At 42.5% G+C, this 16,554-nt stretch overlaps 1 protein-coding gene across 14 annotated transcripts in view; it reads right to left on the bottom strand.

Annotated features, from left to right (window-relative positions):
- Nucleotides 1–16,554, bottom strand: part of ULK4 (unc-51 like kinase 4) — a 598,567-nt gene that overhangs the window by 560,008 nt on the left and 22,005 nt on the right. For all 14 annotated transcript variants that reach the window (XM_089306514.1, XM_070050985.2, XM_089306513.1 and 11 more), the window contains exons 3-8: nt 15,425–15,524; nt 13,128–13,267; nt 9,285–9,447; nt 5,061–5,162; nt 4,135–4,218; nt 1,977–2,052 (exon numbers count right to left, since the gene is read on the bottom strand). In XM_089306514.1, the coding sequence (XP_089162640.1) occupies nt 1,977–2,052; nt 4,135–4,218; nt 5,061–5,162; nt 9,285–9,447; nt 13,128–13,267; nt 15,425–15,524 (665 nt within the window). The remainder of the gene's footprint in view (nt 1–1,976; nt 2,053–4,134; nt 4,219–5,060; nt 5,163–9,284; nt 9,448–13,127; nt 13,268–15,424; nt 15,525–16,554) is intronic.

Here is a 16,554-nt window from a genome sequence, read left to right as displayed (position 1 = left end):
TAAATATCTCCATTAAGTGAGGCAGAGATACTCACGTTGAAATTGTGTTTTGCCATTTCATTAACCTCCTTTAGTACAATCAGAGGAAATTATTCTCCAGTCTTATATGGTATAAAATCCAACAGTCCTGACAACTAAGCATCAGAAGCCTCGGGCTTCACAGGCCAGAGCACTGGATGAAAACATTTTAGGTTCTGCAAACTATTGCTTGGCGTCTATACATATGTTTATAGATAGATACATCTTAGATATGTATTTTACATATATTAATATCTAACTTGTATATATGAAATGGAAATTACCTTGATCAATAGTAAAACAAACAAGAGTCAATTGGCAACCACAAATAATATCTCACACTACAAACATCAACGTGTTTATGTTAGATATTTACAATCTAATTCTGGCACCTTTTTCATCCTCAGAGAGTTAAGAGTATTTGAATCACCCTGACCGGAGGACACGTTTCATTTTTGCAACTTCACTTTGTGAACTCTATTCAGACAAAAACCAGACTTGATCAGCCTCTTGGCTGTAAGTCAGTCCTCTGTTGAGGAGTCAACATAATGTTACCAGATTCACTCACATTCCAGTGACGCTAAGCTTTATCTAAAACCCAGGCTCACTTGCAAAGCATGAATTGTCACTACTACCAGAGTATACATGCTCACCAATCTGAAATTTAAAAACAAAAAAGTGTATTTGGTTTTCAAGATTTCTGTTCTAAATACAAATTACCTTGATCAAAAGTAAAACCTGACCATGAGAAGAATCTGTAACCACATATAACGTTCCTTCAACACAAAGGGATCTTATTACTTCACTAGAAGAGAAATTAAGATGACCAATAGAGCAGTTGAAATTTATTTCCCATACATCAGATTGGCAAAAAATGTGAAAGGTCACCTAGCCTATGGCAGGTGAGGATGGCAGTGGAGCAGCTTTCTAAGACTTATTTGCTACAGGTACAAATCAGCCTGTGTCCCTGGACGGTGGCCAATGTATCAAACTTGTCCAATACTCTTAGCCTATGGCCAGCTTCTCAAGGGACTGCCCCCAACCAAAAACACACTTCACAAAGAAGTTATTTAAATAGCAATATATTTCATACTCCAGGAAGCATTCTAAACCTTTATTTATATTATACATAATTGCATGTACATTCTACATTAATCTATATCAATACAAAAAATTCATAATAGAAGAGAAAAAAAGTAGCTTATGGAGCGAGTCCAGTTAAGCAAAAAAAATACATTACAGAGACAGAAATGTAGGCATATGTGATTATACAATCCTAAATATATTAGTTTTACTTACATTCAATCAAAAGCTGCTTGAAAGTTATTTACCAAAATCACACTAATGGCAAAAAGTATTCTAAAGGAAGTTGGTCCTACAGCTTACGCTAGAATCAGCATTTGCTTCTGCAGCATTTTTCCTATACTATTTAATAAAGGTAGACATGGATTATTTTATAGCTACACTCAATTTTATACTCTGAAAGCAAGAGACCCGAATACTTACCTGAACTCTCCTCCCCTCCTGGCTCCTGTACCCCCAGATATGTGCTGGCAGAACTTGAACTGGAAACTCAACGCCTCTGCCTCCCAAGCTAAGGGCTCCCATTTCCCTCTTCTTCAGCTCCTCCAAGCCTCCCCTCCCCTGTGCCCTCACAACGACTGTAACTTCCTGACATCGATGCGACCCAGCCAACTCACTGTGTGTCCACCGTCCCATTACTGGGCATCCCCATGAAAATCTAAAGGCATGACACTGAAATACCATTAACATTTAGTAACTTCACCATCTTGAGAACAGCCTGCCTAATTCAAAAGTCTAAACCCGTGTTAGCCTGAAATGTATGATGGAAAGAAACACGTTTTGGATTTGGAAGATACAAGAAAACCTGTCAATCTACTAAGCCACTACCCAGTACAGGATCAGAGGATCCATTCATATTAAAATGGCATACGCACCTTTTCTGTGGATCTTTCTGAAGTAACCCATCAAGCAAGTTAACCAAATCTGAAGACGCTTTAGGAAAAGAAGCATCTATAAACAAATTAATTTCCAAAATGGAAAAAAAAGCATTAAGTAGATGAACACATAATTTATCAACTTTATCTCACTATCCTACATCAATACTTAATTAGCGCTTTAGGGTCCTAAGTTGTTTTTAATCATATACTGAACCCATAACAATCAGAGCCTCTGTTTGGTGAGGCAAGAAGGCTGGGCACAAAACAAAAGATAAAAACCGTTTTTCCAAGATCACAACTTTTAAAAAAAACGCAAACCTTCAAAACTAAGTCTTAACTAACATCTTTATGGAACAATCCCAATAAGGACCACTAGCCTGAGAAACTCATACCCTTGTCTCCAGCCATCAACTATATGTCTTTCTCAGAAACTTTCCTAACTTAATCAACTTTATGGTCCACTTAAGATTAGAATACTAGTGGAAAGAACAGGGCCAAAGAAGGAGGTACCTTTCTCTGAAGGGAGGAGAGAACTTCCACTTTGACTATGACCCTGTCTGAATAAGATCGAAATTGGCGAACTCAAAAGGCTTCCATACCCTTGGCAACTCATGACTAGAGCCTAGGGAGATTACTGACGCCATAAACAAGAGTGTCAAATTGTTAAGTCAACAACATGAATCACTGTGTACTTACTCCTCATGTGGGATCTATCCTTAATGTGTTGTTCAATGTGAAGTAATGCTATAACTAGTACTAAAATAGTATTTTACACTTTATGTTCTGTGTGGGTGCAAACTGATGAAATCTTTACTTAATATATACTAAATTGATCTTCTGTATATAAAGATAATTGAAAATGAATCTTGATGTGAATGGAATGGGAGAGGGAGCGGGAGATGGGAGGGGTGCGAGTGGGAGGGAAGTTATGGGGGAAAAGCCATTGTAATTCATAAACTGTACTTTGGAAATTTATATTTACTAAATAAAAGTTTAAAAAATAAATAAATAAAAATAAATCTAAAAAAAGATTAGAATACTTGTAATCCTTTACCTTTGAAGATTTTTTTTTTAAAAAGATGTATTTATTTAGTTGAAAGGCAGAGTTACAGAGAGGCAGAGACAGAGAGAGATGCACAGAGAGAGGCAGAGAGAGCAGAGGAGAGAGAGGTCTTCCATCCACTGATTTACTCCCCAAATGGCCGCACCCCTGGAGCTGCACCAATCCAAAGCCAGGATCCAGGAGCTTCCTCCAGGTCTCCCACGTGGGTGCAAGGGCCCAAGAGCTGGATTGGAAGTGGAGCAACCGGGACTAGAACCAGTGCCTATATGGGATGCCGGCACTGCAGGCAGAGGCTTTACCAGCTATGCCACAGCACTGGCCCCTACTTGGAAGATTTTTAACAGGCAAATAAACATCCAACCATTCACCTTCTAACATTTTATCTTTTAAATTAGATCAGCATGTTGTAGCCAATTCATCTGACCACGGTTAAAAGAAGTGGCCATAAACACAAGGACCAGTGACAACAGCCAAGCCTGCTTGGGACAAAGCAATCATAACAGCAGCACCATGGGTTGCTACAGCCACAATCTAAAACCCCTGTGACAAACTACAGAGTGACCTCCAGTGATACCCTGACCAAACTCAGCATCTTCATTTTCCAATTTCCCCTCAATGCATAGAAACCTTTAACTTATGGAAGAAAACAAGAATGAACACTAAGAGTATTTAAAATTGAAAAATCGTGGCCAGTGTTGTGATGGAGCAGGTAAAGCCACCACCTGCAGTGCCGGCATCCTATATGGGCTGCCGGTTCAAGTTCCGGCTGCTCCCCTTCCCATCCAGCTCTCTGCTGTGGGCTAGGAAAGCAGTCCAAGATGGCCCGGCACCCATGTGGGAGACCCAGTAGAAGCTCCTGGCTCCAGATCAGCACAGCTTCAGCCATTGTGGCCATTTGAGGAATGAACCAGCAGATTCAAGACCTCTCTCTCTCTCAGCTTCTGCCTCTCTGTAACTCTATTTTCAAATAAATAAATCTTTAAAAGATATACAATTTGCAGTGATTACAAATCTATAAAAGCAGACTCTGGATAAAGATGTACCTTTGGTCAGTATAAACTAAATATCCGCACTTATTCTAAGAAATTTTACCTTTTGGAATAGGTGGCAAAGGATCTTCATATAGAATCTTTTCAATCAACTTTGAATCACTTTCTGAGAAGAATGGAGGTCTTCCTGAAATCACATTAAATCATACACACTCAGTATTTTGCTCTCACCAATAATTCTAAAGTGATCTCAACTACAGACATTTCAGAATTACACAAATTACAGGACAGAAATAGATAGTAACAATTATTGAATGCTTTATATGCCAAATACGTTGTCAATGTATTTTGATATTTCACTTATTCAAAATGTATTGAATACAGATTAGCCACCCTGGCGGAGAGATTGCCTGGACCACTCAGTACATCCAAGTAATTTACACAGGGCACCTGTACAAAATATCCTGCTAGAAAGCTCAATTTATAGCAGGTACATTTCAGCATTCCAGATCATCATGAAAAGTTAGCTGCATGTACCAAAGATCCCAGGAGCACATACTGTGCACAGATGCCCAGGTAAGTACTCACAATCAATACATATAAAAATTTAGGGGTGGGTGTTTGCTGCAGCAGCTAACACACTGCTTAGGATGCCTGTGCCCATATCCAACTGCCTGGGTCTGAGTCCCTTCTCCACTTCCAATTCAGCTTCCTGCCTATGTGCATGCTGGGTGGCGGTGGGTGACAGCTGAAGCACTTGGGTACCTGCCACCCACATGGGAGATCCAAACCAAGCTCTGGGCTCCTGGCTTCATCTGGCCCAGCCATCTGGGGAATGCATCAGTGGATGAAAACCTTCTGTGTCTTTCTGCCTTTCAAATTAATTTTTTTTTAATATAGTAAAAGCTGTTTTTCAACATCTTATAGGCAAAATACTTGCAAATTGCAGACTTCACCCTGGTTTTTGCTTTTTTTTTAAATTGTGTTTCTGCCTAGCTCTGATTTCCAATTGAAACAGAAAGGGATCACCTGAAAACATTTCATAAAGTAGACAGCCCAAAGACCAGAGGTCACTGGCGATGGAGAAATCAGTGCCCCTGACGATTTCCGGCGCTGTATATATCGGAGATCCTAAAATAGTAAGAAACAACTCTGTTAGGCCTTTGTATTGCTCCCAACACAAACCCATCTGCAAAACGCCAGGTGAGAAAAACACACACATCTATAAAACTTCACACGTAATTCACTGTTTAAAATGTTTTCTCGGTGCTAGTTCAGATTTTTTGCAAAGGATAGGAACAAACAGATTTTGGAAATACACCTGGGTGAGAGGTGGGGCACATTCTACTTTTTTAAAATTGACCGTTTAAATAGTCCGAACCTTCCATTACAATGTTCCAACTTAACTATGTTAATTTACGCACAGGCAATTGGCCTAGAGGTTAAGCTATCAGTTGAGAGGCCTGTATCCTGCACCACAGGGCCTGGTTCGATGCCTGGCTGGGGCTCCCGATTCCAGTTTCCTGGTAATACAGGCCCTGGCAGACGTGGTGATGGCTTGAATGACTGCGTCCCCGCCAACATGTGGGAGACCGAGATTGAGCTAGTATCTCTTAGCTGCAGCCCAGCCCCCACTGTTGTGGGCACCGGGGCAGTACACAGTGGATGTCAATTCTCTTTATGCCTCTCAAATATAATAAAAACATTATTTTAAATAAACAGTGGCAACAATCTCAAAATCCCACTGATTTACTACAGGTTTATTTATTACTCATGCTTCATGTCCATCCTAAGTCGGCCTAGGAGCTCCGATTCCCGTAAGTAATTCAAAGATGCAGGCTGACATAGCCTTTGTCTCAATTCCTGCTTCCTCAGTCCAGGAGCCAATTGCTCCTCCAAGTCCTACCTCAGAGTGATTCCCACCACTCTGCTCTGGCCAGAGGAAGACGCAATCCTACCAGTTACTCAGAGGAGACTGGGCAGTGCTGAGCTCAACAGCACTCACGGGGCTGGCGTTTCGGTACAGGGGTTTAGAGGCTCCCTGGGACACCTGCATCCCCTACCAGAGCGCCTGGATCTGAGCCCTGGCTCTGCTTCCAATTCTACTTCCTGCTGAAGCACCCTGGGAAGCAGCAGGTGATGGCTTAAGGTCTTGGGTCCCTACTACCTGCGTGGGAGACCTGGATTGGGTTTCGGACTCTTGGCTTCAGCCTGGCCCAATCCTGGCTGTTGTGGGCATTTGAGGAATGAACCTTTCTCTCTCTGCCTTGCCAATAAAATGGAAATTTAAAAAAATAAAAAGAGCACTCAGGTATATCACACAGACATTACACAAAGGTTGGTATCACATAGATACCTTGTACATAAGAGCTACTAAGCGCCTTCATTCACTTATCAGAGCAGCTTAGAGGGGTACTGAACACCTGGTAAATCACACAGGCGGGCAGTTGTCGGGCACCCCCCAAGTCCAGGGTCCTCACCTCCCCCCAGTGCATACTCTGCCTGCTCTACTTGAAAACCTTCCAGTGAGAACATTCTCTCCGTGAAGTCATCACCAATCATTTGGACACAAAATTCCTTTAAGGTATAAACCTTCCAGCAAACTATTTCCAGGGACCATTACGGCATCTGGCAATGTTGGGGGTCCATAGGTGTGGTTCCAAGACCTCCCAGGTAACACTTTGGCTATAAGTGCTGTCACACTTATAGGTGTGTTCACTTGTTCAACGAACAGTAACAGTACAGAGGGCCTATCCTCCTGCACTAGGTGCTAACGAAACAAAGAAAAATGAGGCCCAGGGGATATCCAGGCACCCTGCCTAGCACTTACTGAGGGGCTGTGTTAATATTTGCTGAACGTGAATGTCTACCCATCTTCTCCCACTTGAAATAAAAGCTCAACTATGACAAGAATTCATGGCTAGTCACATCCATATTTACAGCATCTAGAACATGCTGACTCGTTTATCAATAAGTAAATGCAAAACAAATGAGTACACTACTAAAGCAAAAAACATAGATCCCTACATTGATAATCAAATGGGGAGAAGACAAACAGGAGAAAATTATTATGGTATGGTAAGAGCAATGAGAAATCCATGCACATGTGGGTCGGCACTGCCAGTATCCCACATGGCTGCTAACTCAAGTCCCAGCTGCTCCACTTCCAACCTAGCTCCCTGCTGACATGTCTGGGACAGCAGTGGAGGATGGCCCAAGTGCTTAGGCCCCTGTCACCCACATGAGAGACCCAGAGGAAGCTCCTGCCTCCTAGCTTCAGCCCGGCCACTGCGGCCAGTTGGGGAATGAACAGATCAAAGATTCTCTCTGTCCCCTAAGCATACACACACACCACCACCACCACCACCACCATATAACTATGCTTTTCAGAATAAATAAAATCTTAAAAAAATCTATGCACAGAATGAAATAATAGAGCTAACCTCTAAGTATTCAGCCCAATAAAATCCTGCCAAGAAGTCTTCCTCCAAAGAGCGGAGGCCAAGAAAGAAGAGCAGAAGGGCAAACAGGAGTAGGAGGCACACGGGTGAGCAAGCACTTGACGTGGGAGGCCAACTGTCAACAAGAAGTGCTCTGCTTCATAAACCAAAAGGCATGGGTTCTGAGCAGTGAGAACTGTTACTCTGAGTACTCCAAGAAGCCAACACCCAGACAGCATTAACCTTGCAAGGATTCATTACAGCAAACACCTGCAGGGGAAAATGGGGAGAGCTGCTCAGAGAGCAAAGCATGTCAGACCCCGAGAAAACAGAGAAGGGAAGGACGGTTAGAAAGACAACATGTGGTCCAACAAAGGTTCTGCAAGGTCACGGAGAATCCTGAACCAACAGCAGCCATCCATGACATTAGAAGAAACAAAGGCAGAACTGGAATCCAGGCAAGCTTATCAGAGGCTCTCTGAAATACAACCCGGATGTAGACCAGTCAAGGTTGTTGTCTTTTTTGTTCATCAGTACTCACATCAAGACCACTGTTAGTTTCTCTAGGGCTATGCGCTGCTATTGACCAGTTATGAACTCCATCCCAACACCCAGCCACTCTCATCTGTCAAAAGGCTCAGTGTTTAACTGTCTCATGTGCCTTGTTCACTGCCACATGTAGACTGTAAATTCTCAAGGACTCCAGAAAAATAGAAGCAGCCTGACTTTGGACTTCTTGTATCACAGGGATGAGAGGGTGGGCCATCTACAATGTGGGTGATCCCTCAAGGTCAGGGTTTACCCTGTACTGCTCCATCCTTGGCCAGAGAGGCTAACTTGCCCCATCGTTGGCAAGACCCCAAGTAGCCCAGTGTCACTGTTAAACGTCTGACTTATTTGTCCACAACACAGGGAGTATCTCCAACACACAGTCCTAAAATATATATCTTCATTTTCTACAATAAAATCCTAAGTAATAATTCAGAACTTAATATCCGACTAACATAGCCCACGATAGTCATTTCCATAAAACGGCACACATGCTGGGATGCTGTTTAGGGTCCTAGAAGTCACCTTCTTGGGGACCAAATTCCAGTGCACATAAAGCTGGCTCTAAATACTAAACATCCTCTGGTCAAACTGATGGGGCCTATGAGTAACCTACTGTTCTCCAGCTTTTTTCCGCATCCCTGTGCCACAGTGCCTACCAAGCCCAGGAAAGAATGCTACCCTCTCTCCTAAGTACCCCTCCCATCTGTGGGCAACCCACTTTACTGGCAGCATGGTGACCACCTTAGAGTTCGAAGGCCCTGAGCTCCCACGGAACTTAGGAAGCAAAGATCTTGACCACTTTCTGCCCCCCGAAAGGTATCAGACGTGGCACTTCAGACTCCCCTCAACTACAATTTTAATTTCTGTGGCTCCATCTCATTGTCAAAACTGCCCACGAGCAGCACACCCTGGAAAGTTGTCTCAGTTGCAGAACAGGAGCCACTTAACAACATCTGACAGACAACTACTAGCGTGTGCCAGGCACTGTTCTAAGTGCTGAAAACCCTGCTCCCTGGTTTCTAATGAGTGGTGACACAAAAAGCCAGGGACAAGATGGTGGCCTCCCTGTGGCTGACATGGTATTAGACCCATGTGGGAAACTTGAGGCCAGGGACAGTCATTCTTACATTTAGACTTCTGGTCATTATGATTTCCAACGCAGTATTTGGCCAAACAGAAGTCTGAAATCATCTCCTAAACACAGGAGTTAGGCAGCCTCCCATTGGCCTTACAGTCTTTAAACCACCCAGGGCCACCATACCTTTGATTCTGTTTTTCATGCTTTTCTTCAGTACATTTTCCCCACTATCGCCTCCTCCTTCTTCTGCTGCAATCAAAGCAAAGAACTCTTCCAAGTTTTCACCTTCCACTTTGGCCAAGCAGAAGTTGCTAAACTTCAAAGTGCCAGGTCCTTCCAACAGTATCTGTGAAAGATTAGAAAATAAACATCCTCAGAGGCAAATTCAATTCATTTTAAACACTCATCAGTACCTCTTAGAACTGCACTAAAGAACTTTTTAAATGTTCATTTTCATCTATATGAAAGGCAGAGAGATAAATCCATTGATGAGTCAATCGATCATCTATCTGCCTACCTTGCATCCACTAACTCACTCTTCAGATGTCCACAACAGCCAGGACCAGGCTGGGTCAGGCCACACCCAGGAGCCAGGGCTAGCAAGATTGGCAGAGGGACCCAAGCACATAAGGCACCATCTGCTGCCTCCCAGCATGCATTAGCAGGAGGCTGGGTCAGAAGCAGAGCAGCCAGGACTCAAATAGGCACTCTGATATGGGATGTAGGCAGCCCAAGCAGTGGCCTCACCCAGTGTATCACACTCCTGCTCTTGTACTAACATACTTGTGAACATCAACTTTTTTTGCTTCAGCACAACTCAGAAAAATGCTTACTATTTTTTTTCCAAAAGCTAAAGAAAAATAAATTCAACATCTGTAACAGAATCAAAAATTAAGTTGCTCATTCCTAGACACATAATGCACATATCATCTAACTACACAGGGAAACATCAGACTCTGGGGAAAGACAGGGGATAATGTAGAATGAGCCCTTTGGTCATCTGTATCTGTCAAACAAATTGTAGATCAAAACTATCCAGAAAAAAAATTTGCATAAGACTTTATTCTTCATCATTATTCCCTTGGTACATTATATAACTACCATTTTCATAGCATTTACACTGCATTAGCCATTATAGGCAATCTGGACAGGATTTAAAATGTATGAGACTAGTGTATAGACTTGATGTAGATACTCTGCCATATTAAGCAAAGTACTTGTGTACTCTGATTCTGGTATCTGGGGTGGGGGTACTAGAACCAGTTCCCCACAGCTACTGAGGGACAGCTATATAGAGAAGGATGTACTCGTGCCAGTCGATGGTGATATCTGAAAAAGGACTTGAAAACTCCCACATCCAAAGTGGTTTTGTAGTTGGGACAGGAAGCATAACATAGGACGAACACTAGGGTTTTGAGTTACAGAAGTGGATTTGAGCCGCAGCTCCACCAATTACTTGTTGGCTGACTCGGGAGAATTTACTTAACCTTTCTAATCCTCTGTCTCTTCGCTTACAAAATGCAAAAGAATAATAATAATAATAATAATAATAATACCCAACTCTTCAGACTGTGCTAAGGATTCATTGAAGTTACCCATGTAAAAAGCTTGTAACAATGAATGGCATATGGTAGGTGCTCAAGACTACTCGCACAATTTGTGATTAGTCAACTGTCTGGGGTTGAAACCACGCCAGGAAGCACTGTTCTAACAGTTGTATCATTTCCTCTAACATCACTAAGAACACTCCCGGGCAGTTGCAACAGGTCAGGTGACTTTTCTGTTTGGAAAACCAAGTTGAACTCCATCTGCACCTAGCAGCCGCAGACACAGAAGATGTCTGATAGTCTGCAACAGTGCCTATGAAACCTCTGAGTGCTAGAATCATCTAGATGGATCCGGTGAAGCACAGAGCTAGTCACCACCCCCGAGTCTTTGAAGGTGTTTGGGGCAGGGCTCCAGAGCCTGCCTTTTTAACAAGTCCCAGGTGTTGCCTGTCCAGCCCCCTTCCTTCTCTCTCTCTTTCCTTGCCCACTCTCCCTCAACAGTGCGTGCCTGAGTGTGAATGTGTGTTCTCACCTTATAAACAAATCTCAGCACTTTGTATGCTCTGTTTGTGCCTGTGCGTAGAATGTTTCTCTAAGAAAGAGGCAATAGCCTGGATTAGGAATTTAGACCCAACCTAGCCCACAACAAAGGGACAAACTTGAGTGCCAGTGGCAGGGGCCAAACAATTTTTGAAGAGTCAACTAGTAAATACTGCAGACTTTGCAAGCCATACACTCTTCTGCCCCATCTACTGCATTCTACAAGCTGACTTCAAAAAACTGGCAGAACAAGAATTAAAAGTTCATTTTGGTAGCCACCCCCCTCAAAAAAAACTGAAATTGTGCATAGCTTTTTCACAATAACTATTTTCCATGAACTTTTTATGAAAAAACTATGCACGGATTTAAAATATTTTTACACCAAAATAAACTTATCTTGTAATTCTACTTTCCCACACACTTTTTGAGCTGTGTACCGTTGTTGCACAAAAGCAGCCACTAGAAGACCAAACGGGGCAGCTGTGCTGCAACACAACTTTATTCACATAAACCGGAATCCTGACGACAGCACGGGTTATTGCTAATCAGCCCGCATCTCTCAGATCACAACAGCTGGCAATGAACCTCGTTAACAACTCTCGTGCAGACGTCAACAAACTACATCTCAGTCACTGCCTGTTTTTTTTTACACCTGTGAGTTGTAAATGATGTGTTTTTTTTCTATTTTTAAATGTTAAAAAAAATAGACTGTATCTTAGCATGTAAATATATGGAATTCAAATTTCAGCATCCATAAATAAAGTTGTTAAAATCCAGTCACACCCATGCATTTCCACACTGTTCACAGTTTGCTTTCAGCAGGCTGGAGGCAGTTTGAGTGGCTACAAACTCTTGAAGTATTTCAACCATGAACTTCTATTCACTACACAGGCTGTTTATGGAGTTTTCCCATTTAAGTTGAACTATCTTCACAGAGACATGGCCCTTAAACAAAGTTAAGGGTCAGGCATTTAGCCTAAGGATCCAGACAGCCCATCCCACATCAGAGTGCTCTGGGGTTTGGTACTCAACTCTCACGTCTGACTCCAGTCTCCAGCTAACACAGAACCCCTGGGGATGGCTCAAGGGATCAGCTTCCTGCCACTCAGACCTGGACTGAATTCCCAACTCCCAGTTTTAGCCTGGCCCAGCCCCAGCCACCTGGAGAGTGAATCAGTAGATGGCAACCCTATGTCTGCCTGCCCCGCTCTTCAGTCCTTAAAAAATTCTTAATTTTCATTTTTCATTTTATTGGCATCTATTAAAAGAAAAGTGAAAAACGCAGACTAGTAGTATGTGCAATTCCAAAAGGCCACACTTAAAAAGACAATAGAGGTCACTGATTGTGAGCGCACTACCAATGCAGAAGCTTTAATATCGCATCCTCACAACCACCCTGGAAGTTTCTATCTCCGTATCACAGAGAAACTAGGTGCCCAGGGGCAGGGCAACTCATCCAAGGATCACACAGCTTCCAAGGCTCAGTGTTAACTCCAACTCAGAAACTACACAGGCTACATGACCACTGCACTGACACATTTAGTAATGGATGACATTACCAAAGAAAATATGTAGTCCGTAGTAGTAGGAACCACACATGTACAGCCAACAACACCAGTATCAAACTAAATAATAGTTCCTAAGTGCACACTATGATTTAAGAGCTCAGAGAGTGTTGTCTTATAGACATATTGGGCTCATCCTTAGCAGCAATAAGTAACTACTCAAAGAGCTCTGGAATAAGGGGCAGCTTTGCATGCTCAAAGCTACTGAACTAGGTAGCTAAAGTATGTATTTGCAATTATTAAACCAAAGAGTCAACCTTAAGTTACAAGATTTTCTATACCAAAATTGTATCTAACAATAAAAACATCTTTGAGAGAAGACCACTCTCAGTTGAGACTCATGTAGCTAGGCAATCAAAACTTGCATGAATTACCTTCCCAGGAGAAATGTCACAGAACAGAATGCCCAGCTGATGGAGATGATGTAAGCCAGTCATCAGGTCAATTCCAAATTCTCTCACAACGTCTTCTGGAAGGTTTTCATCTTGAGCAATAACCGTTTCCAAGGAACCACCTGCAAGATGTTGAGTCAACTCACCCATTTTAACCCACCAACACCACAGGACCCCTCCAAGAGGAGCCATGCTGGAAGATACTGGGCATTAAAAACTCATCAGTATGGTCAGTCCTGACAGTCTGGCAGTGGAAAGACACCTGTGAACCAACAACACAGTGGTCCAGCCCTGTAGTAGAAGTCAGAACTCTGCTCTGACTGGAAAAGCAGTTATGCGTCAGCAGATGCAAAGAAAGGCTAACCATCCCAGATCCCTCAGGAAATAAACAGCTGCAAAAATGAGTGTTAAATACTTATCTAGAACTGTGCACTTAAGTCAAACTATGCATTTAAGTCATATTATGCCAAGTGTAGTCTTGTTTACCCATATGCAAAGTCAGTTCACATGGACTCAAAATCCTCCAAGGCAAAAAAAGACAAAGCCATTCCTTAATATGGAGACAGTCACAGCCCTTAGCATGCACCACTGATGAGATAAAAGGCAATGCTGTACATGCCATCTCTACCACCTAAGTGCCAGGAACGACTGTTTTAAAAGATTCCAACAGGTGTGGCCAGCTCTGTGGTGTAATAGGCTAAGCCTCCACCTGCGCCACTGGCAGCCCATGTGGGCTCCAGTTCATCTCCCAGCTGCTCCTCTTCTGATCCAGTTCTGCGCTGATGGCCCAGGTGCTTGGGCCCCTGCACCAGCGTGGGAGACCTGGAAGAAGCTCCTAGCTCCTGATCAGTTCAGCTCTAACCCCTGCGGCCACTTGAGGAGTGAACCAGTGGTTGGAAGACCTTTCTCTCTATCTCTCCCTCTGTAACTCTACCTCTCCAAATAAATAAATAAATATAAATAAATGAAGACTACAACAGGAGCCAGATTCAAAGAAAGTGAGATCTTGGCTGCCATCTGCAAGTCCAATCAGAATTATTAATGATGGAGGTTAGAGTTGTTCTGGGTTTTGTTTACTTTGTTTTGGTGAATGAGAGACCATTCCCAACACAGGCATAATTTAGAGCTAGAATATTAATTATTATGTCTCTTCAGAGATCAGAAGCAACAGATAAATCAACAAGTAATATGAGGGGCCGGCACTGTGGCGTAGCAGGTAGAGCCTGCCACCTGCAGTGCCAGCATCCCATGTGGGTGCCAGTCTGAGTCCTGGCTACTCCACTTCTGACCCAGCTCCCTGCTGTGGCCTGGGAAGGCAGTGGAAGATGGCCCAAGTCATTGGGTCGCTGCACCCATGTGGGAGACCCAGATGAAGTCCCTAGCTCCTGGCTTTAGAAGGGCACAGCTTCAGCCGTTGTGGACACCTGTAGAGTGAACCAGCGGATGGAGTGCCTCTCTATCTCCCTCCCTCTCTATCTGCCTCAGCCTCTCTGTACTATGTCTTTCAAATAAAAATAAATCTTTAAAAAAAAGTAATAGGAGGGACATCCCCTGATCACTCTGTCAGTATGCATATCCAACTAGGATCCCCTCCTACTGATTCAGAAAGATAAGCTACAAATCCCAATAATCTCTTCTATGATTAAGTTCAATCAACGTTAAGTGTTAACATGGAAAATTCACAAAGCTAATGATTGTAATAGGCCTTAAAATTTAATATTCCTTTATTATCTGGTATATAAACACAAGTACATTCTAATGGTGGTATTCATATTTTTCCCTATTAAATTCTTAATGTTGAAACTAAAAGCCCAGATAATCTCTGTGTATTTGGTCTTAGAACGTCCTACGAAGCAACCTACTTTTATGATGACATGCGATCTCTATTGCTGGCATTTGTTAGTTCATCTTTGTGCTTTTCCACATTGCTAAGTTTTCATAAAATGTATCCTTTCCATAAAACGGAAAACACAATTACTTTATGACCTAAAATACTTGACAAATTAATCACCATTTGAAATTACTGCTAAATGTGATTGAGTAACAGGTGATTGAGTAACATACCAAAGTCAACTCCAAAGTGAAGTTTACAGCAGCCTTCTTTTACCAAGCGTCTTTGCTCTTTCCCCTGTCCTTAAATCCACCAAAGCAATAGATTTGTAAGTTAGCACACTAAGTAACATCAGCACCTTTTAACTTTGCGACAGGAGATTAAAGGGAAGTAACACAACTTGGACCACAGGTTTATCCTGTGCTACGTAGGGCGGCCACACTCTTACCCGTGCACAGCTCCACCACTAGCCAGAGATGATTGCTGGTTTCATACCACTCGTGGAAAGTTACAATATTCTTGTGTTTAATTTCATGGGTGAGACGGACCTACAAAAACACAGAACATTCTCTTGACAAAAATTCTTCAAAATCTGGCACTTAAGAAACACCTCACTGGGAAACAGATAAGAAAACCATGAAATCTACCTGGTAGACTCCCAGACATTGTCTGCAGACAGACACACACAAAAATGCTGACAACGTACAATCCCCAAAATTATTTTTAAAACCTGCATACATTTGCATAAACACAAATTATAAAGATGTGTAGGAACAAAAGTGTATGTCAAAATAACTAATGTTATTGTTTCAACTACTGGTGTCTCACAAATCTTTTCCTTTTTTCCTTTTTTCTATGTTCTAGACTAAGTCCACGCTATGTTTATAATCAGGAAAAAAAGTATTTTCACAGGAAAAGCACTAAGTTAAAATAACCTAGCAACTGAGTAATACAATCATAGTTAAAAATGACAGTGTTACAATGTCAAATGCAAAAAGGTCAAGAAATAAAATTACATAATACCACGATTAGCACATTAAAAAACCGAGAACAAGGGCATTTGGCACAGTGGTTCAGCCACTACTTGGGACACCCACGTCTGGTATTCCAATGACTGCACTGGAATCCTAATCTCACTCCACTCCTGATCTCAGATGCCTGCTAATGTGTACCCTGGGAAGGCAACAAGTACACTTCCATTCATGCGGAAGGCTCAGGTTCAGTTCCTAGTTTCTGTCTTTGGCCTGGCCAACCCCAGTTGTCGCACGCATCTGGGGAATAAGCCGTTAGATGGGAAACTGATTCATATCTAGCTGTATATCTATCTCTCCCTGCCTTTGAAATGAATAAAAAAAAAAGCTCTGAGAGAAGGCTAGCAGAAAACAAACTAAAACATGAACAGTGATTATATCCAAGTGACACAGCAATGGCGCTGTCTTCTAACCATTTTTCCAAATTGTCCCAATTTCCTTTAAATGAACATACATTACTTTCACCATTTAACTTAGCAGCCGAGATGCAGGCGGCACATTGAAGACCTGGGTTTGACTCCCAGCTCCAGCTCCTGACTCCAGATCC

This window comes from Oryctolagus cuniculus, chromosome 10, assembly GCF_051225735.1.
Source record: "Oryctolagus cuniculus isolate XC-2025 breed Fujian yellow rabbit chromosome 10, ASM5122573v1, whole genome shotgun sequence".
NCBI lineage: Eukaryota > Metazoa > Chordata > Mammalia > Lagomorpha > Leporidae > Oryctolagus > Oryctolagus cuniculus.
The sequence above is the reverse complement of the archived record's forward strand: the minus strand, read 5'-3'. Positions and strand labels throughout refer to the sequence as shown.